Source organism: Tachypleus tridentatus, chromosome 13 (genome assembly GCF_004210375.1).
Source record: "Tachypleus tridentatus isolate NWPU-2018 chromosome 13, ASM421037v1, whole genome shotgun sequence".
NCBI classification, from domain to species: Eukaryota; Metazoa; Arthropoda; class Merostomata; order Xiphosura; family Limulidae; genus Tachypleus; species Tachypleus tridentatus.
Genome location: NC_134837.1, coordinates 83089954 through 83112118, shown reverse-complemented (window position 1 = coordinate 83112118; position 22165 = coordinate 83089954). Strand labels below are relative to the sequence as shown.

General features: G+C 30.1%; 1 protein-coding gene across 18 annotated transcripts in view; it reads left to right on the top strand.

Moving 5' to 3' along the window:
- LOC143239587 (uncharacterized) overlaps positions 1-20349 on the top strand; it is a 57536-nt gene extending 37187 nt beyond the window's left edge. For all 18 annotated transcript variants that reach the window (XM_076480798.1, XM_076480801.1, XM_076480794.1 and 15 more), the window contains 8 exons: positions 6540-6589; positions 8299-8565; positions 9172-9406; positions 13675-13856; positions 16658-16766; positions 17182-17781; positions 19170-19230; positions 19996-20349. In XM_076480798.1, coding sequence (XP_076336913.1) covers positions 6540-6589; positions 8299-8565; positions 9172-9406; positions 13675-13856; positions 16658-16766; positions 17182-17781; positions 19170-19222 — 1496 coding nt within the window. In that variant the 3' untranslated portion in view covers positions 19223-19230; positions 19996-20349. The remainder of the gene's footprint in view (positions 1-6539; positions 6590-8298; positions 8566-9171; positions 9407-13674; positions 13857-16657; positions 16767-17181; positions 17782-19169; positions 19231-19995) is intronic.
- Positions 20350-22165: the final 1816 nt, after the last annotated feature.

Sequence of the window (22165 nt, the reverse complement as noted above, 5' to 3'; positions counted from 1 at the left end):
CTAAGCCTTTAAAATTTTGCACATGGAGATATCAAAAAAACCTTTTTAGGTTTTTATACATAGGGTTTAATAACCCAAAAAATCATAAATAACTATACTAATACCATAAAATTCCACTAATGTATTAAGCTCAGTAGCTAAGATGTATCTATATTTAAAAAAAATATGAAACTTCAAGCAGGCCAAAGACAGAATGTGTCCTCTTGGAATCTTGGTTTTAAAGAATCGGATAGTCTTTTCACAAATTAAAATGGATGAAATAACCACTAGGGGGACATTCTAAGCTGTGGATTAGTTATTCACATGTCATATATTGAAGTAAGTGTATATGAGGACCATTTTCAAATATCAAGAGATGAACAGGGCCACTGTTTGATTTGGTACATAAGCCATATCTCAGCAAACAAAAAGAATATGAGGTTCTTATTTTATATTCTAGTTTGATAATATATGTAATTTGAGTTCCTAATTTGTACAAAACTATATATAACTTAGTATTTTGACACCACAAACATCTCATTATAAACAGTGTTGCAGTTCACGTGTCACGATTCACTAAAATCTATATTTAGGTGTGTTCTTCTTATATTTACTTTTAAACTAACTCACATTATATTAAAGTTTGAATTGTGATCTGTAATTTGATTCTAAACTTACTGACATAAATTTATAAAAACATAGTTTGATAAAATTTTGAATGCAAGTCAGGAAATGCAGTGATGTGGCCTTTGACCCATGACCTGTCATGAAAGGGTTAAGCCAAACAAACTATTGCAAGAAAATACTTCACCTTCCATAGGATTAGAAGCTCACATATATCATTTGTAGTTTTTGCAACTTCCCTAAATTAGATGACTGTTAGTGTTTTAAACTAATCAAATTTTTCTTAAAAATTTACTCTTTGAAACCCTCCAGATTTACAAAATGCCCTGAAAATACATATATTTCAGACCTTCCATAAAGTTTAAAATTATTTCATTATAGTGATATGTGGCTCAACTTGAGATCAATTACTATAGCAAAACACTTCAGTAGAAATACAGGTTTTTAATTGAAAAAAAATGTAACAGTCTGATTGTTTATAACATTGACTAAATTGTGTTTGCATACTTTCTTTCTCAAATCTACCTTTGTCATATTAAGTCATAATAAGACTCACAGTTTCAAATTACATTAATCAGTTTTTGTTATGTGCTGAGTATTTAGGTATAAATGCTTTGAATTTGGTAAATCCAAGACCTGGATGCACCTTGAAACCATCTAGCAATGTAGTGATACTTTCAGTAGCATTGTCTACCTTAGAGAAATTTGGATTTTTGTCTCTTGAAATATTTATGACAGTATAGCCAATTAAATAATCTCATTTGGCAGGAAATATTTCATACACATTAATTTATACATTGACTTTTCTTGAATCAGGCTAAGTGTGCACAGGTTTCTTTTCCAGCGGGAAAGATATGTTTTTACACTACAGTGTACTTGAGCCCATTACTGCTACTGGTATTTGCATGACTCCTAACATTGTTTGAGGGTAGACATTATTCTTGAGAAAGAATTTGACAATTTTATCAAAAGACGTTTTTTCTTTGTCTTGCTGACTTGATCATAAATTAGCAAGGGTAACTGGTGCCACAAACTTGGCTTGCTGTAGATGAAATTGTCATCATCATCTCTTATAGTAATAACATCATATAAATTAGCAACAGTGAGCAGAAATGTAAGCCTTGATGTTAAAAAAATTTTATATTTTTGCCTGTTGTAGCATGTAGTGTAAAGATCTACAAAAGACATCAGATGAATTAATCCATTTTATATCTAAAAAAACAAAGTAGTAATTAATGGGATTAATTGAAATATTGATGGTATTTTTTGTTTACAATTTTGTGTGTGACTCATATATTACTGGTAATTCTATAACCAGTAAAATCATTATCCTACAAGTAAATTTGGTGTATAAATAGTAAGAGAAATGTGTTTGAAAAGGCTTTGGGATTTGTCAGTAATTCTAGGGTTAAACCATCAAGCATTGGTGATGAAGAAAAATCAACTTGAACAACAGCTGTAGTACTATAATTAAAATTCACTAGGAAATACGGTTTCTGAAATTTAGTTCGGTACTGTTATACAAAAAAAAATAAGCTGCATTTAGTAGATTATGTATCCTTTCAATAGATAATTTTGTGAGTGAAATGTAAAAAATATTTTTATTCCTCAATTGATACATATCTGGTTTCCTTTTTATTTCTTCTATATTTTAGAAGAGCTGTTTATCATTTATTTATATTTTTTGGATAAAGAAGCAGTATTCTTAGGAATTTTTCAGTGTATTGTATGCACAGTTCTTTTTTGTATTTTTTTACTCATGTTGCAGCATGTTTATTTAAATTTAACATGTTAACCCTCACACTATGAATAGGTTAAGTTAAAGTGCACATGTCATGACTTCTTTGAAGAGTTACATTCAGAATTTCTTATCTCATACCCAGACAGCCAGAAAAATTATGATAGATATAGAACATTGTTTCGTGTTATGTGTTATTAGGTGAATTATTTAGTTAAAAATTTAGTTCAGTAGTACCATCAGTACAAAAAAAAAGTAGAAGAATTAAGATTCATTGACAGTTGACAACAAAATAAAAAACTGATTTAGGTAAGTATTGTATTTCTTGTTTTTCATGTGTATTCTTTACTTGCTAATGTAAAAGTAACTAAAATTTAAAAACTACAAATTTATTATATTAGATAAGTATAATTTAGGTCTAGTTTGTATTTTTTGTGATCATTATTATGAGGACTGTCAAATTAACCAACTTCATATAAAGTTAGGATATAGAAAATAACATATAAAGCATAGTTTTTCTAGGAAGAGATTTGTTTAGAATGTTTTAGTGTTATGCAAATGGAATTTGACAATTTTCAGAAGAAAAATAATTTAATCTCAGCATGAAAATTACTGTATTCAGAGCTGTAAATATTTTGCCTCTACATATTCATGAAGAAATATTTAGTAAAAATATTTTCTTAAAATGTTCATTTTTTGTCTACAAAAGATTTAATATTTAATTAAAAATTTGCAAACTTTCAGGAAGATGTGTAGAACAGTGAGAGGGTTAAACAGTAGTAGATAATGAAACAGAAGTGACAAAGATTAGGCTTAAGGTGAAATTAATCTTATAAAGGATAAAGAACAGTATGCTTCTTTATAATTTATTTGGTTAGTTTCATTTATGTTGTTGGAACAGTTTGGGGTTGTTATTTTTTTATTATTATGATGATAAATACGTATTTATATAACTTTTAACACCACTTTTTATATGGTGTTAAAATTTTTTTCAGCCACATTTCCCTTCAGTAAAGAAAGGGCTAAGAAGATGGATATATGAATCAAATGTATAATAGAAATGAAACAAACTTTAAAAGCAGACTTTCTAATTGCCATATGATAATGTTTTTGTTGATTTAAAAAGTAGTAGTAAAACTGATAGTTATTAACATGCATTGTATGAACCAAGGGGAAGTGTTTTTACTGTGGGGTTTTTTATTACCACAAACATTTACAATGTGGAAAGTGTTAAAAGCTGTGTATTTAAATTAACTTGAACTAAGAAACTCTCAGTACTTTTATTCAGAAAAATTGAATAAATATTTTTAAAGTTGCAGGTCTTTGTTTCCACGTGGATGAGCCTAGCCAAGCACATAGGCATGGTAATACAGCTACTATGGGATAGTAGCTGTTTGACTCTTTTTGTTTTGCTGTAATTGCTTTTGAAAAACCGTTGATTTCAGGTGATCACCTCTTCAGAAATATCATTGCAAATGTATTAATACTGCACTTTGAATTTCATTAATTGCATCTTTAGGTGTAATGGTGTTGTTTGCTTTAGATGCACTGAACATCAGTGTGTGTCTGTAATTTTGCTGTATTCTCCTGGAAGAAGTAATTTCAAGGGTACCATGTTTTTTTTTACTTCACCTTCAGGGCTGTGATACATTGGTGAATCTTTGTATCAGATGGTATGTTAAATTGATCAGAATTTGTAGATCTCAGTTCTTCAAGTATTCTTTTGAAGCCTATTTTATTTCACTTATCCTTGAGACCTTTCTTGAACATTTCAACAATATCCTTGAATCAGTCTATATACTTTTGGCCATAAATTTTACTGCATGGTGGACATAATGCTCAACCAAGAGTGAATGCCTCCACGAAGTTGTTGGAATTTGATTTACATCATCTCTTCTTTTCTGAATTATCAGAAGATTCATTGGCTGCTTCCCATCATGCTTTGGAGGTATTTTTACTGCAGGAGATAATCTTTCACATAACCAGTCACAACAGATGCAATTGAAATATATTTCACAATGCAGACACTTGCATTTCATGTTAAATGCTCCATGAGAGTTCCTGTGCTGTTGCCTACCACATTTTCATGTCCTACCTATGAAGAGAATTATTGATTTGGTAAAAGTAGTGCCAAATGGCTGAATTTCAGCCAGTGATAATTGTTACAAAATTATGGCAAAAACACAAAGCTGCGATGGATTAGCATTTCTTGATCAACAACAAAGATCCCCCTTACTTTATACAACTGATGTTAACATTCTACTCACTGGCTTTCAGTGCTCTTGTGGCCTACACATATTCTTTGAAAATTTAGTTATCTTCTTGTGTCATATCGTTGATTTTTATTAGTATTTTTATGGGACTTTCTGATTGTGTTACCTGAAAATTGTTAGTTTTTGTTATCATATTTTCATTTGAAAGTACTTGATAGTATTATATTAGATATTCAGAGGTTTTATTTCAGTGTTGTTTGAGTCGCCATGATTACTGTATGATTGAGAGTTTATAATATTTCCAAACCATAAACATTTCAGAAAATTTTACTCTTACAACAATGATATATTGCATCTGTTACTAATGCAAGGAAATGTAGTATTAAATGAGACTGTTTATGAATGTTAACCATATACCTACAGGTAACCTTTACTGCACAAGGTTTAAGTGTTTTACATTCCAAATTTTATTGAACTACATTTCAGTTATGTTATATCAGTTATTATAGCATAAAAGCTTAACTTGTAATACATATTTTAATATTATGCAAGTTTGTTTTAAAAGATCCAGAACTTCCTCTAAGTATATCTTCGATTTTATCTAATTTTACCAACCACCCCTCCAGTAACTACAAAATTAAATGGAAATTACTAACTATTAAATCTTCATTGCTCAGATTAGCCATAATTTTTATAGCCTTCAATCTTCTTTGGTTACAGAGCTATTACATAAGAAATCAGACACCTCTTGTCACATTCTCTCTTTCAGGATTTATTAATAGTTCTCTTTTATGTTTAATCATATACAGCCTATAACCAATAGAAAATCAGCATTTTCATCTATCATAATTGCCTACTTTTTTGCATATTATTAGTCTATATTCTTTAGTGCAGTATTTAATTAAATAAAAATTTAGTGCATTACTACCATTAGTATAAAAAAAAGTTAGGTTAAGTGTTATTGACAATCAACAGCAAGAAAAAAGAAGATAGGACAAGTACTTAATTTCTTGTTTTTCTCATGAACTCTGGTTATTATTATAAAGTAACTAAAATGTAAAAATAGAGCTCATTTTAGATTCATTCAGATTAGATTAGGTAAAAGAAATAATAGTAATGTAATACAATTGCTTCATGAGGTATGCATGCAAGCAGCTCATAATAGCTTATGGATAAATTAATTCCATACTCCAAGTGTTTCACATCTTATAATGGCACCGATAGTACTTAGACATGGTGTAAAGAGCAACCAAAAAACAATAAAATTGAATTATAAATAGATGTGTGCTGTTACAAACTTAAAACTACTTGGGTTATATGAATGTAGTTTCATATTACAATTTGAGGTTATTCAAGAAAGAAAAAAAAAAGGATAATTTACGTTTCAACTTTTTTTGTTGTTTGTGTGAAGTTGGTAGAGAGAATAAAAGATAAAATATGAAGTGTAGGGAGTTTTATGCATTACATAAAGGAAATTTGATGTTTTTGAAATGAGGAAAAGTATTTTTAATCTTTACATGAAGATTACTTTGCACATGGACTTTTTGAAACAAATCAATATATTTGTTTCTAAATCTTTATATTAGTTTATTAAAAAATACTTCACTAAAAATATGGTTTTTGGTATGTGAAAGACTTTTAATATTAACTGAAAGGCTGCCAAAGTTTGTAAAGGTATATACACTGTATTGAAATTTGGAAGTATTAAATTTAGAGACTTCAAACAAGTCTAAAGAGGTCACATGATTTGTCATATTGACTATGCCTGTATTGAGAGAGTTAAGAGGTATCCTACCCATAATAGAGTGTTTATATATGTGTGTAACATTGTTTAATATAAAACCAGATATTGTTTTTGGCACTGGAGCAAAATTACATATATATCTTAAAAACAAATATCTGATATTTTTCAATATAGTTTTATGGTGTTCTGTTTTATTGTTGTAGTTCGAGTGGTGTTCATTAAAATACTTTTTTCTGTACAGGAAGAGATGAACAGCTAGCAGAATTTAAAAAATTTAGTTCTGATTTTAGGGTAAGTATATTAAAACTACAAATGTTTACACTAATAAAATCATTTGTAGTATAATTACAGGCAGGATGCAATTGATTTTAAATTGTATAATTATTAGTAACCTATTACTATTATTAATTATGAGTATTTCAATGCTTTTGAATGACTTTGTGTTTCTACATCCATATGAAATATTTAAATTTTATTTAATTATTAATGTTTAATAGGTTATTCAAGTTTTTTATGAGTTCAGTTTATGAACCATGTATACTGACTACATTAAACTGTCCATTTTCATTATGACTTTTTTACGTTTTCCTTATGAACTTTGTATTTACATTTACTATTGTTTATGCATTTTTCTTACTATAAATAATGACAAAGAATGTTTAAATGACAAAATGGGAACCTACTTGTATGATAAACATTGTTCATTACTTGTCTGTAGAAAAATACTGACATAATATTTGGACATTTTACAGTGTAGAAATAAACCTCGGGATGTAATGCAAGTATGCTTATATTCTATAAAAGTGTCAAGTACTAGTAAAGTATAAAATGAATTACATTTTCAAAAATCTAAATCTGAAAGGAGATGAGAAAGAAATCCATGGTTAGCTTCCTAACAGTTTAACTTAGAGCCTTCAAATAGTTTTTTTTTTAGGATTACTGAACATCTGTGGTATTGCTAATGTTTATTAATTATTAGTCTTAATTAAATGATTATTACCCATGTTTCTTTCAAAGTGGGTATTAGGTCGTGATTAACATTACTATCAAGTTTGCTCACCCTAACTTTCTTATAGCAAAGCTACTAAAACTATCTTCCACTGGCACTAATTCTGAACTGTTGATTAGAGAGAAAGCAATGTTTGGTAGCTTGCTTTTTGTTCTTCATGTACATATCAGGGCTTGATGAACACTTTATTGGTCAATTTATTTAATATTATAAAATAATAGAGCTGTCATATAAATAGTTAGAAAATAACTAATTGCTCAGCTCTGTAAATAAACTAAGTTTAGTGAAACTGTGGACAGGTGTGAAAAATACCCATAATGTTTTTGTTTATTACATAATGTTTATGTGTTCACAAAGTTAAATATGAACAATATTTTATTTTTAAGGTGTTATTCAAATGTAACCATATTTGTTAAGAGATTTAATTATAAGCTATAATTGATTCAAGTTTATATCTATCTTAGAAAAATATAGTCCTCATAAAAAATCTCTGTACCTAAAATATAATAAATTGTAATTAGTTTTCCACTTAAAGACATTGTGTTCTGATTATGTTAATTTTCTTTTAAACTTTATGATACTACATAATTTTATTTTCATATTTTCAAAACTGAATTGTCCCTACTTTAAAATCTGAACATCTTAATACCATAAATTGAGTTTTTTTTAGTATTGTGATCCTAAGGTTCAGTGTACTTAGCAAGTTTTACAAAAATTTATTAACATTTTTAATCTCTAATAAGAAGAAGGTATGTTTTTTTTTCAGGTTGTAGTTATATTACAGTAAAATATAATTTAAGAAAACAAAATCATATTAAAGTAACCTGTTGTTGATATTTCTTGTTTTCATAAGGTATTTAAAACATCAGAATGTGTTGTGTGTATAGCTATACACATTATCAATGCAATATGTTCTAGACAGTTTTGGATATTAGTTGGTCAGAAATAATGATTTTAGTATTTATTTGATACCACTAAATTTTTTTCTCAGTTGATGGAAGAGCCAAAGGAACAGAGAGAGCAACATAGGGATTCTACTAAACAGAAGCCTGAGCCAACAACTGTCACCCAAGAACCCAAGGCCACAAGTAGAGATATGTACGAGAAGGAAAGAGAAAAGATAAAAGAACAAGAAAAAGAACTGGCAGCAACTGAGCCTGAAACAACTGTTGTCTCAGATAATACCACAAAGTCATCAAACTTAAATCCTAATGCAAAGGAGTTTACTCTTAATCCAAATGCAAAGTCTTTCACTCCAGTGAGTTCTTTATATACGGAATTAGAAAATGGAATTTTTAAGCTATGCTTAATTTCTAAGCAGAAAAAAATTGAAATTTTTTTCTTGATGGTGTTCATCATACAGTTTGTAACTTTCAATGATATGATTTACTAAAAGTTAATAAAACAAATCTTGTTTTTATACTCTTCAAACTGACATTATACAAATATGTATAGATGAAGATCAGGAATATTTTGAGTTGTTTCATAATTATTATCAACTTATTGCAAAGTTAAATATCATGTTCGTTAAGAGTAAGAAAGGGAAGTTATTGTGATACGTATTTTGTCAGGAAATTAAATCTACAGAGATGAGAGTTGCCTTGCAAACACAAAAGATGTTTTCCATCAGAAATATAAAATGGAAATTAAAACATGATGTTATTTAAATGTGTAGGTGTTCTGATTCTGTGAAAGTCTAGAGTATGATCACAACTGCTCGAGTCATTATTCTCAGAAATAGTTTATAACAGGATTTAATAATAAAGGTGGTTTAAAATACACAGGATGTAAAAGAAGAATCTGTATTTGTTATGAAGTTTAAACTAGTCTCTCAAAATAGTTCTGTATTTTTCTGTGAATACAGCGAACACCAGTGCCAGCAGTTACTCCCCCAACTCCAGCTACGGTTCAACAGCATCGAATGCATACACAGAGCCCTGTAGTTGCCCTACCCCAACAGCCCATGATGTTAGGAATGGGTCAACCAGCTTTTACTACCATGCAACATCAGTATTTAGTGTCATCACCAGGCAACATGTCACTTACCCCTCAATTTCCACAAGCTGTTGGAGTTTCACAGGGTCAGAGATTTAGAAAAAGTAAGTTTTAATAGGGGTCTTTTTATATTATCTTTTTTTAGTAATTTTAAAAAGTGCTAAAACTTATTTTAAAGTTATTTGGAAGAATTATGATTCTGTGTAAAAGTTGTAACAAACTTCTTCCATTGTTTATATAGATAGATAGATAGATAGATAGTGTAAATATGCATAGTGTGGCATTCTTGACTTACAGTAAAAATTGCACATAAGTGAACTACCTCTGCTGAATCAGAGATTAGATCTGGCTGATTAGAATGATGGTATGAGAACAAGTGCAAGAGAAGAAACAAATAAGTTTGAAGAAGACAACTAAGCACTGTTTATTTCATTTATTCTTACATTTCTTCGAAGTTGAATAAATAAAACTGAATTAACTTGAAATAAAATTTAAAATGTGCTGATTTACAGAGAGTGAAATTGTTAGTAGAGTCTGAACTTCCACAGTGAGTTTAATCTCTCACAAATCAGAGGTGTGTTGCTTTCCTCATAATTGAAACTTATCTCTTCAAAAGCATCAAAACTTGCTTATACATATATTTTTCTGTAGTTGACTATTGAGAAATATCCTGTAAATACAAGGTTGAACAGAAAACAGAACTATCCCATGGAACAATAAGTTCTTTGACTGTTTAAGCTACAAAAAGTAACTCCTCGAGCTGAAATCGTTTAAACACAGTCCTAAACTGTATTTAAGATGTTATAAAATTAAAAAACAAAATCATGAATATTGTTAATTAAAAAATTTAAATTACATGAGAACAAGATAGGTAGTACACTCATATTTTAATATTTGTTTGTTCTCCATTCATAATACTTTGTGTAATATGAACATATCATTAAAGTTTAAGTTTTTTAAAATATCTCCAAAACTCAGTGATCCAAAATAAGAATTTTTATTCATTTATCCAGAATTAAACTTTGATACATGAAATCACTTTCCAAATGTAGCATTTTTAGAAAAATTACAAAATGATAGAAATAATGGAGTAAAGATTCTAAATGAATTTTTAAATTTATTTGATTCACAGTTTTTAATAACTGTATTTTTTACATTTAGTGACCATGAAAATGATTAAAGTTAGCCATAAAAAACCCAGAAACCTTTTTTTTTGCCATAAAAGTTCAGTTAATTGCTGAATTCCAATATATTACTTACCTCCATTCAAAATAATAGCTATTCTTATTCATCGCTACACTTTATGTGCAAACCTTTTATAGATGCATACCACAAGCCTTCTGCTTCCCCCTGTTGGAATTATTATATTCCAACATGTCTGTCCTGTAAATCATCATAAGTCACCTCTTAACCGATAATAGCATTATTTGTTAATGTGAAGCACGTGACTCACTCTGCACTTTTCTACTGAATCATTGCTTCTTGTTTCACAGCATTTAAAACGTTAGCTTTTGTGTGCATAGTGCTTCCAGTGTGACATATAATTTTTTTTTCCACATAAAGTAGTTACTTTTGTACTTTATTTTTATTTATTCCATCAGTTCATATATTAATTTTTACAATTTCATTCTTGTTACTGTATTTCTGTCCTCAAATTCCTTGTGCAATAAATTCCAAAGTTAACTTTGCCACTAAGGGGCTCACATCAGTGACCAGCATTTTTCTCAGGTTCAGGTGACCCAACAGTGGATCTATCTGCTTTTATACCTCAGGAGATTGAACGTTACATGGGTAAACCTTTGTCTCCAGCCATCACCCAGGCTCCTGATGAGATGGCCGAATGTGTACAGAATGACAAGAACTTTGATCATCTTTTTCCACCTCCAGGGTTTGCCATTCCTTTCATTTCACAGCCTGAGGAATCACCTAGGCCTAATTTTGTTTTTATGAATTTTGTGTATAAGGCTTATGATGCTTTATCCATTTCCCCTATCTCTTATTCACCTTGTTCTTCCTTCTTGTGTGGACAAGCCAAGCTTAGTAATCATTTTTGTTTTTTTCCTCTTTCCCCTGATATTTGGGTACAAATTGATCAATTTGTTTTACTATTTATTTTGGGGTTTTACATCCTATGCCCCCTGTCTTATCTGTTCACCCTTGCTTACTATTGTGTGGACTGTGTTTTTAGATCAACAGTTGTTAGGTTTCTTGTTATCTACTTGAAGGTGGTTCTCAAATCAAATGTTACTCTTACCCATGCTCATTATACTGGTGAATATCCCATAGGCTCAAATGTTTTTTCTTCCTTACTGACATTTCTTTGTCAGCGATCAATGAGTGTGATAAGGGTTTTGTCAAAAGGTTTCATTATTGACTATCTTTCTCCACCTCCTTGTTGAGATCCCACGATCCTGCTAACATCTGTCAAAAATGGTTCAAGAACTTATTTGGCAATGAAACTGGAGTTTTTATTGTCCCCACCCACCCCGAGTAACCTTTTGTATTTTGTCGAACAGTCTGGGCTTTTGCACATTATCTCTATGCTCTGGGGCTGTTATTTCATTATTGCAGAAATCAGCCACTCATACTCACCAGGTCCTTTTTGTGGCAACATGGGTGAGCTTATTAACCAAAGCTTCAACCTACTCAACATCTTGTTCATTTGGAAGTCTCTCTTTCTTTCTTTCTTTTTAACACAAATGTCAGATGTGTACTGCCTTCAGCCAGGATTGGTGACACAGGAACCTCTATGTGTACCCACCCATCCATTTACTTCTTCAGCTGACTTCTCTTGTCCACTACACTCCTTGTTAAGTACTGATTGATCCCTATTGGCCAGCTCAGCCTTGATTTCCAAGGTTACAGTGACTACTCTATCCCCATCACTCTTCCACTTTTTCCGTCTCTTCTTCATCAAGCTTGATTAAATGTCCTACAACCCAGCATTCTTGTCTAGCTTTTGTCTGGTCCTTGGGAAGGCAATCTGGTTTGATAGGGTCATAGGGTGAGTCACTTCCTTGTTAGCTAGTTCCATCTGTCCATATTTCATGGTGGTGAACCAACACATGTGGAAGGTATTCCACAGTTGACAAAATTTCTCCCCTGGCTCTTTGACCATGGGTCTATGGTCTCTTTGCTTTCTGGATTGAAGGCAGCTTTATACTATATCTTTCATTTTTCCCACTGTCATAGATTTTTTACTTCCCTTTTTCTTTTATGCTCATGCATTACTTCTGGATACATTGCCCTCCCAGGCATTCTACTCATCCGGATTGGGACATTAATGCGGTCTTAAATTCCCTTACTTTAGCTCTGTTTGAACTACTTTCCTTGTGATTCTTATTTCATCTGTTCCTTAAAACATATTTCCTTCTTCTCTTAGCCTGTAGACTTCGAGAATGGAATTTCTTTTTCATTGACATTTCATGTACTATTTATCACCCTACCCATCTTTTCCTTTATCTTGATTGTTCCGTTTTCCTGCTCACTGTTGAGATGGGGTGTTCTACAGGGTTGGTAGATGGTGAATAACCTCATGATATTTTGCTAACTTGAAGATGACTTAAAAAGGTCAAAACTTTATTCTGTACTGTATGTCAATTAAAGTTTTAATACTCATACCAGCTACCATGAGAATGCATTTTTACTTCAAGTGGGTTTCTCATCACCACCCATCATCTTATGCTTCAAGCTGTACTTTTCAAAATTTTGACATTGTTTGTAGCTTATGCACGTGACACAAACCTACAAGATTTTATTATTGATTTCAGTGTTTCTTTTGAAATAAAGGAGTAAAACCTAAGATAATATATAACTTTGGACTGTAATGTACTTGATAATAGTTTAGTTAAATGCATTGATAGTAAAGTGGTTTGATTAAATTTAGTATTTAACTCATGACATGCACAGAAAAGAGTTTTAAAAATTGCATTAGTTATAGGGATGTATGATATCACTGTATTGCAGACTGTTTCTATTATCTCGTATACTCTTATATAAATGAGAAATAGAAAACATGTAATTATGTGTGGTTTACTTTTATCTTAAACTATGGTATGAATTCTATGTATCTTTACTGCATTAAAATCATTAAAATTTGTGTATTAAAGACTGGTTTCAAAACTTGCATATTTGCTTGTCTGGTAATACTTTCTTACATAGAATTAAAGATCTAATTTGTATGTATGCAAATTTCAGCATGAATAAGTGAAAAGTCATGACAATGTATAATAAAACTACTTTACTTGGAATCAGTCTTGAAGTTGATGTTAATTAGATTTCTTTAACATTGGGGAACTGAGTTGATTGATAACAGAATAGTTTAAAGTATCAGTAAATACTTGGTTAATTTTTTTCTTTTGTGGGTTTTAAGCACATCAAATTGCAGTACAGCAACGCCATGATATAGCACCATCTGTTCATGTAGCTGCAGCCACTGGTCAACCAATCCTAGCCCCTGCTGCCATTCCAACTCCACCACAGCTTACCATGCCCTACTCCTCTCAGGGAATGATGCCAGGAGGTGGACCACAGCCAGGCTTGCCTTATGCTCAGGTAGTTACTTTCTGCCTTACTATTTTAGTCCAGTCAATATCTTATTTCTTTGATTTAGATCCTTAACCCTACTGACTAATCTTCTACAAAAAGTAATGTTACTGTGTTAAGATCTAATTTTGCCTTAAAATAAGACTGTAGATAAGAATTTTTATATCAATAATTTAAAACCTTGTGCATGAAGTGGAATAGACACGACACTTTATAAAGCTTATTTCTATGGTTGATAATTTTCACTTGTGGATTCTTCCATGGCTTGAACACATTTTGTACACTTCTTGTAGTTCAAAGGTTTGGAAAACTATTATTTTTTTCCCTCTCTGCCATACTTCTCTATTTACTGTTCAATGTTTTAAGAAAAATAAATTTAAGAAGTTTTTTGTAAACAGTAATAATGTATTATAACTGAAATTTGACTGTATATTACAAGATACTAGTCCAGTAAAACACAGCCAAATTAGATCAATTTGTAATGGCCAGTTTTAGATTACTTGGTAATATTTGCACATGCACTGTATTATTGCAACTTTTGTGATGTTAACTAGGCACATCTGAAAAGGTCACTGTAATAAAAGTAATATATATATTTAATATTATGAGATTTAGACTTAACACTTGTGTTTTTGTGTAATAATTTTTTGTCATTCTCGAATCAAAAAGCATAATTTATTTTCGTTTCCTTATTTTTCTTTCTGGTTACAAGACCAGTTAAATTTTCAATCCCATATAGAGTTAGAGTATCAAAAATATCAGGTCAAATACATACTTAGGAAGTTTTAGAGATTACACAAATGATATTTGAGATTTTTGGGATGAAGAATAGTTTTTAATCATAAAATGAAAATCACTTCACACTCATACTAGTGGAGAAAGACTATATTCACAAACAAATCTTTAGTAAAAATACTTTATTAAAAAATCTGATTTTTTTTAAATACAAAATACTTGTAATATTTCCCATAAAGTCTTCTACATTTTGTGAAGGTACAGATACTTCATTAAAAGTTATATCATAAACACTTAATGTTTGCAAATGTGTATACAAACTTGTGTATTTAACACTGAAAATGTAGCAAACGGGTTAATAAATTAGTTAAATAAAAACTGAATATACAGAAAAATATACTCCTAATTTCAATTCATCTGTGATTTTTGTGACAATTTATTTAATCACGATCATTGTTGGAATGATCAAAAATAGGAACTGAAACAACTAATTTCAACCTACTAGTTTTATGACAGTTAATTTAATCATAATTGATTAATCTATTATTTTTGTAACATTATTCAATCATACTTTTGATCAGTTGATTAATTTATGGAGTCACTAGTGGATGTGCTGCTCAAAGGTAGTCAATTAAATTGCTCAGCTTTGCTTGTAAATGCCTATAATTAATTTAAAGAAAGTAGTGTTTATATTAAAAATGGGGAATAACGTTTGTGTTATTTTCCTTCATAGTTTGTTGTTTGTTTTTTAATTTATAGAAAGTTAATGATACAAAAAAGTATTCTCTGAAAATTGGAAAATTTCATAATGTGGAAGAATATATGAGAGTACACAAATAAATTCTTTTATTTAGACATTTTGAAGTATCACTGACCAATATCTATCAGCAATTTAACAGTAATGTTTAAGTAAAGACCCATTTATCATGTGTTGTGAGTTATACCTTTTTATAAGGTTAAAAGTTAAGCAATGGTTTTTCTCATTGCCGATTTGTTTTGTGCACCCATATTGTAATGAATAATATTTCTGTGTAGAAATTAATTAGTATATGAACATCACTTTTTCCTATTTACGTATTATGACCAAAAATTCATTTTAAAAAAAGTAAAACACTTCACATAAAGCACGTAAAGAAAGAGAGAAACATTTGACACACTAAGCTTTATACTACTATTTATTTAGTTGATAAATAATTATTGTGTTTTTGGAAAAAATGAAAATATTTTTGTTTTTTTTTTTTTCAACCTTTCATCTTCATTGCTATTATAGTAGTAATGCTAGCTAATGTCAGGTATAAAAAGTAATAAATGGGGCACCACTTCCACTATTTTGAGCCATAACACATGAATTTTTTGGTCTGCTGTGTGCTGTATTAAACATTGTTTTTGTTTAGTGACAACATGTATTTTGGGATTCGTGATTGTTAACCTGAAGATGACTTAAGAAGGTCCAAATGTTATTCTCTACTTTATTTTAATAAAAGTTTTAATACCCATACCAGCTGCCTTGAGAAACATATATTTTGATTGGGACCTCCTTCCTCAACTGAGTCCTTACTATTTGCATTAAGGTGGTAAAATTCAAATAGCTGCTAAACTCAAACTGTTCATCTCATTGGTTATCCATATAAACATGTTCTCTGGGAGATTGACATAAATTCCTGTTCAAACTTTTGTCAAAATTTGTTAAACCAGTTTCTTGGAACAACTTTTGATATGAGGCAGACAGGTGGACAGACCTCAAGTGTTTAACACTATAGACATAATCATAGAAATACACAACTTGTCAAAACAAAAAAACATCAAATGCACTAATGAAAAATGCTGTTAGCATGAAGTATTTTTTTGTAAACAAAGAAATGAAATAAACATTTTGTGAATTTTTTTTCTCTCTTACAGTTGACCTGAGTTAATTCTACTTTGCCTAAAAGTAGGGCTAAACATAAAATGTAATAAAACTACAACATTTGTATTGTAGTAGATTTTGTGTTATTACATTTCATTGGGCTACAGATATTTGGTGTAGCAGTAACAGGTTTTATTCTCAGAAGTTAATGATTTTTCAACTTTTAAAGATCTACTCTGTGCTACCCCAAATGATGTCTCCTCAGCCTGTAGGAATGGTTCCTACTTCTCATACAGTGACCTATGGTGAATATCCGCAGATGACTGGACATGTATATAGTAAGTTCAGTATTTAAATTGCTTTTGTAATAAAATATATATTTATGTTGTTATTGTTTCAAGTAGGATGTATATTATTTTCTCAATGTACAATTACAAGTTTATCCTTCTGTATAAACACACTAAAATTATTTTTAATTTTTTGACATATTTATTTCCAGAACATGGTAAACAGTTTTTTCTGCATGCTGTGGACACTTCATGTACTTTGAATACTGAAATAAACAATGCTGAATGCCTGCTTTTCCTAAATTACTGTGATCTTTAAGTATACACATGAATCTCTGCAAGTAGAAATATAGTATTTTTAAAATATTCAATTAGAATAGAACCTTTCCCTTGTTAACAGTTTGAAACCAATAACTTTGATTTTAGATAGTTGTCAACACAATTTTTAATTACGTTTTTTTCTCAGTGTCTCCACATATGAGAGCTATGGGGCATAATCCCCATCCTCATGGAGTTCCTGTTAGTGCTGTGCAGAATATGTTACCTCAGGCATCTTCTGGACCCCATTCAGCTCCATCAACCCCACAGTCACAGACTCCTGGCACTCCTCTTCATGCCCCTTCTCCAGTACACCAGCAGCCTGCTGGTGGACCCCATGTAACTCCAGCCCAAACTCCAACTCCCACTGGTCAGCCAGGTCCCACTCACACACCACAACCTGTGGTTTATAGCCAGATGATGCCCCAACCTTCCATGCAACCTGGGCATCATAACCCCAACACTTCCCAAGCACCTCATCTAAATCAGAACCACCCACATCCCCACCATAATAGTTTCTCAGGTACTCCCCAGTCTATGATCCTTATGTCTCACACTCCCCACCACTCTGTAGCTTCCTCTGGACACCATGCACTCCAGGGACATCCAATTCATGGACATAATCCAGGAAATCATGCTGGGACTCCTACACATGTGATTCCTCACATGCCAATGAACATTATTCCAACTAGTGGTACAATGGGTCCGACTCCCATGGTCAGTGCACCTTTTGTAGCCCATCCACAAGGTAAAGAGATGGCATTACATTAGTAATCAGTTAAAAATAATGATCTTGCTTTACTGTTTTTCAGTTTCACTTTTTTTTCAAATAGAATATTACATCTATATAAGAAAACAATTCTTATATAATGATTTGTACTTAAGTGACCTTTATAACTAAAATATGTTTTAGGAATTTCTATTTAAAAAAAACAACTAAAAAGGTTTTACCACTGATGTGATTTGCATTTATCATAGTCAAAAAAAATTAAAAAATGCAAGTAATGGAGGTATCTCTTCTATTCTACAATTAATAGTATAAGAAACTGAAGTAGGATTGTGGACAAATGGTTGAACAGTCTTTATCATGTTTAAATTCATTACATTCTCACATCAAAATTATGTAAAGATAAATAATCTTTTCTTAATATCAAGGTTAGAAAGGAAATAATAAAAGGCAGGTGAATTATGTTTTCTCAACAATTTTGTTGGGAAGGTAAATAATGAAAGTGGATGAGTTATCTTTTTTAACATAATGAACAGTAAAGTAAAAACCAAGTGTTTAGGAAGAAATCTTGAACTGTTCTATGTTTGAATTGGATTTTGGCTTGTCATAAAGGATAGAAGTAGGGTTTTCTGTGTTTATTTTTTTATGTAGCTAATGTTTATAATTCAGTAAAAGAGTAAGATTGAATAAATTATCTCTAAACAGTGTTGGTAAAAACGAACGATTATCCTATGAATATTGTTAAGTAATTCTTGATTACTAAAAAGCTTTCAGGAAAGAAAAAGGGAAATGCATTGATGTGATTTAGTTTGCTGTGGTATTCAGTGTGCACCTTTATCAGCCACTATAAAAAAGAGTATGGTAGGGGGGAAGGCAGAAATTTCCCACTGTATGGAAATTATTCCATTTTACAAGGAGAAAAATGATTTATCAATTACAAAACAGATAGACCAGTAATTGCTAAGGAAGCAGTTTAAAGTGTAGAATATATAGTTTGTAATAGTCTTTATGTAAGGGAGGTTGGATTAAATTTGCATTTAAGAGTAGTTGAACATGAATGTGGTCCATGTATGTCCACTAACATTTGAAAGAAACACATCACAGTGAAACTAAAATTGTAAAAATTAATTGATGTAAACCTAAGACAAACAATCACAGATTAAACTATTATAATAAAATGTGTTTTGTGATAAGTGAGATGTGTGGTGTATGTGTATATTTATTTTATGGTCAGTGATGTGCACATGACCTCCCAGTGATAATGAAATATGGTACACTTGACCTTTTACAAACATTGTCAAAATTGACATTAATTGAATTACTGTTGTAAGAAACTCATCAGTGGATTTCTCTTTAATTTGCTTATTTTTTATAATAACTAAGGATTGTCTTAATTTACCTCAATACAGGAACCAGCCAAGGTCAACCAAATCCTGTACCAACTTATCCACATAGTCAGTAATAGTCAAAGTAAGTTGTGTAATATTTATTTTAAATACTTTGAAATCAATCATATTATTGAAGTTATGAATTACTGTTACTTGAGACTTAATTTATCATAATTACATATAAAATAGTGGTAAGAAAATGCTATAAAAAATTTTTGCTTTTTTGAGCCAGTCATTAATTGTTATATCCAGTTAATATTCTCTCCTCTTAATCTAATCACACTTAATTTCTGGGGGCTCCTTTTCTCTTTAGGACTATTTTTCAAACAAATTATTCAAATAAGTAAACTATTTTAATATGACTGGTTGTCAGTTTGGTTCTATATTTTCTCATAATGTCCTCAATATCACTGGCTTATTTAGAACATTTTCTGTAGGGAACATTGGTTTAGAAACATGTTATATCTTCAATATTAATTTTAATGATTCAAGACAAGTAATTTTTTCTAGTATCATAAATGGCCACTATGTTAATTGTGTGAATAAAGAATGTCTAAAATATAAGAAAAGTATTGTAATGGTAGTGGAATCATAAAAGTTTAACACTTAGTTTGTTGATTTTTATTTCATTAGTACCTTCATATACTTTAAATGTTCTCAACAGTTTCATTCAGAATAGTATATGTACCATTACAATGGCTTTATCTTGCAGATCAAAATATGCCTTTTTTTAATATATACATATATAAGTTATGATTAATTCAACAAAATGACTAAAGGGTACTTTTCATGCATTTTGGAAATTAGTAATAAATATATAATTGATTTTTGTTGTTGTTGTTCTCAGGTATTGTTATAAAAGAACAACTGTGGCCATGTCAGGTAAAGGAAAACCATCCTAGAGTGGAGAAGAAAATCTATGAAAAATTAAGTTATTTAAATTAGGAAAATAACTGAAACATAATGAACTATCAGGCAAAAGTAGTAGTTTTATTTGAGCACTAAAAGAAAAAAAATTGAGCCTGAGAAAAAAACCCAATAATATGATATCAAATTGTATCTTTAAATTTCCAGCCTCGAAATACAAAACCTTAAACATTTACATCAAGAACGGTAGAGTGTGACTTCTGTTTACCCCAAGTGGGGAAATAAATTCCTGATGTAGCTAAATTTAAGACAAATAAAAAAAAAATAACCAAAACATCTTTGAGATAATTAAATATTATTCAAGTTAAAGTCACCCAGCACTGCATCCAAAGTCATGTCATATGAGATAAGTTCCTTAAATGGTAGATAAGATCTTATTCTTTGGGAAACACTAGGGTTCAAGGTATCTTCAATGTAACTTACAAGTTTAAAAAGGTACATTTTCAGTATTTTTGAATACTCAACAAAAATCTAGAGCTCAAAAATATTGAGTGTTGTACCTCTGTTGTGTAATAACTTTGAAAATTAACATTATTAATACATTCCAATGTTTAAGTAGCAATACTTAATATTCTGCTTATATCCTAATCCATTTTGTAATTTGTTTTATTGTATGTTATTAATTGAGTAACTTGCTGGCTACTTCTAAACATATAAGGAAGATTATTCTTAAACATATAAAATAACAGAAAACCACAATAAATCTCATATTAAAATGAAAGCTTTAGATGAAGCTAAGTTCTAGTGAAATTGACATTAGTTATTTGACTGAAAATACCATATATGAGAGGTATTTGAAGGAAGAAAAGCAGGTTAAATGTTAAAATGTGTTTGGGATTTTCATATATTCATAGTTTACTTACCTCAATCAACATTATTATTTGCATACATAACTGCTATTGGAGTTTGAATATTACTTATGATATAATTTCAAAAACGTTTAACTGCTATTAAGACATGAAGAGGTTTTAAGTCTCTAAAGTTGTATAAAAGTATATTACCGTACCCTAATTATCAATAATACTTACAGCTACATCTGAACAGCTTTTTCCGTGATGCAGTAAAACACCCTCCATGTTTCAAAAAAACACTTGCTTGAGTTAATTTGGGCAAACAATTTCTTACTGCATTTTTTATTATTTTACCTGAATTTATTCACAAGTTATCATTTGTTACATTAAGTGCTTGCTTGTTGGTATTGGAAACACTGTAGGTGCTGATCTCTATTGGATTTGTTCTGTATTATCTACTTCAAACACTGGAGGAAAGCATTAATATCCCTTACTGTAGTGTCATTCAAATAATGTCACATATAAATCCAGATACGCTATATTTATTTATCAAGTATATTTAGTGCAGAAATGTTATAAGACATCATAAAAGAACTTTCATTTGTGTTATTATACAAGAGTAGGATATCAAAAAAGCAAAATTAAAAACCTAACTATTTTTTAAACTCATTTCCAAAGAAAAGCCTGAAACAGGTGGAATTAAACTAATATGAAATGTAAAAGTTAACCTTTCTATTTTTTTACTTGTTTATTTTTGTTGTATTAGGACAGCTTTTACCAGTGTGAAAGTAATGGATCTTATAACTGATTATGAACCTCTTCATGTGTTATTTTTTTCTAAAGAAGAGTAACATAATTATTCCAAAAAAAATTACAATAGAACATTTTTATTTGCTTTTCCATATGGGTCTTTCCTCATATACTAAAAAAACCTAGTATGTATCAATTTTATAAGGAAAACATTATTTAAAAGTTCTTTTTATCATGTCTTTTTTTTATCACTTATTCATGTTTCATCATATAATTGAAATAAGTATCATAATGTTTTTATCAAAATGATTAATTACCAAATCAGTTGTTTTATTCTAAAATAAACCTTTTGTAATTTAAATTCTTTTTAATTCCTAATTTCTTGTAATGTGGCAAATATTTAAAAATAGTGAAAACTTCAAACAAATAGCTACTCTCTTATTCTTTAAGGATAGGTATATGGAATGTATTGTTAAGAAAAATCTGATATTTCTAAAAATAAATTTTCAATCAGCTGTAATGATAAACCCACACTAGCACTTTTGAAAT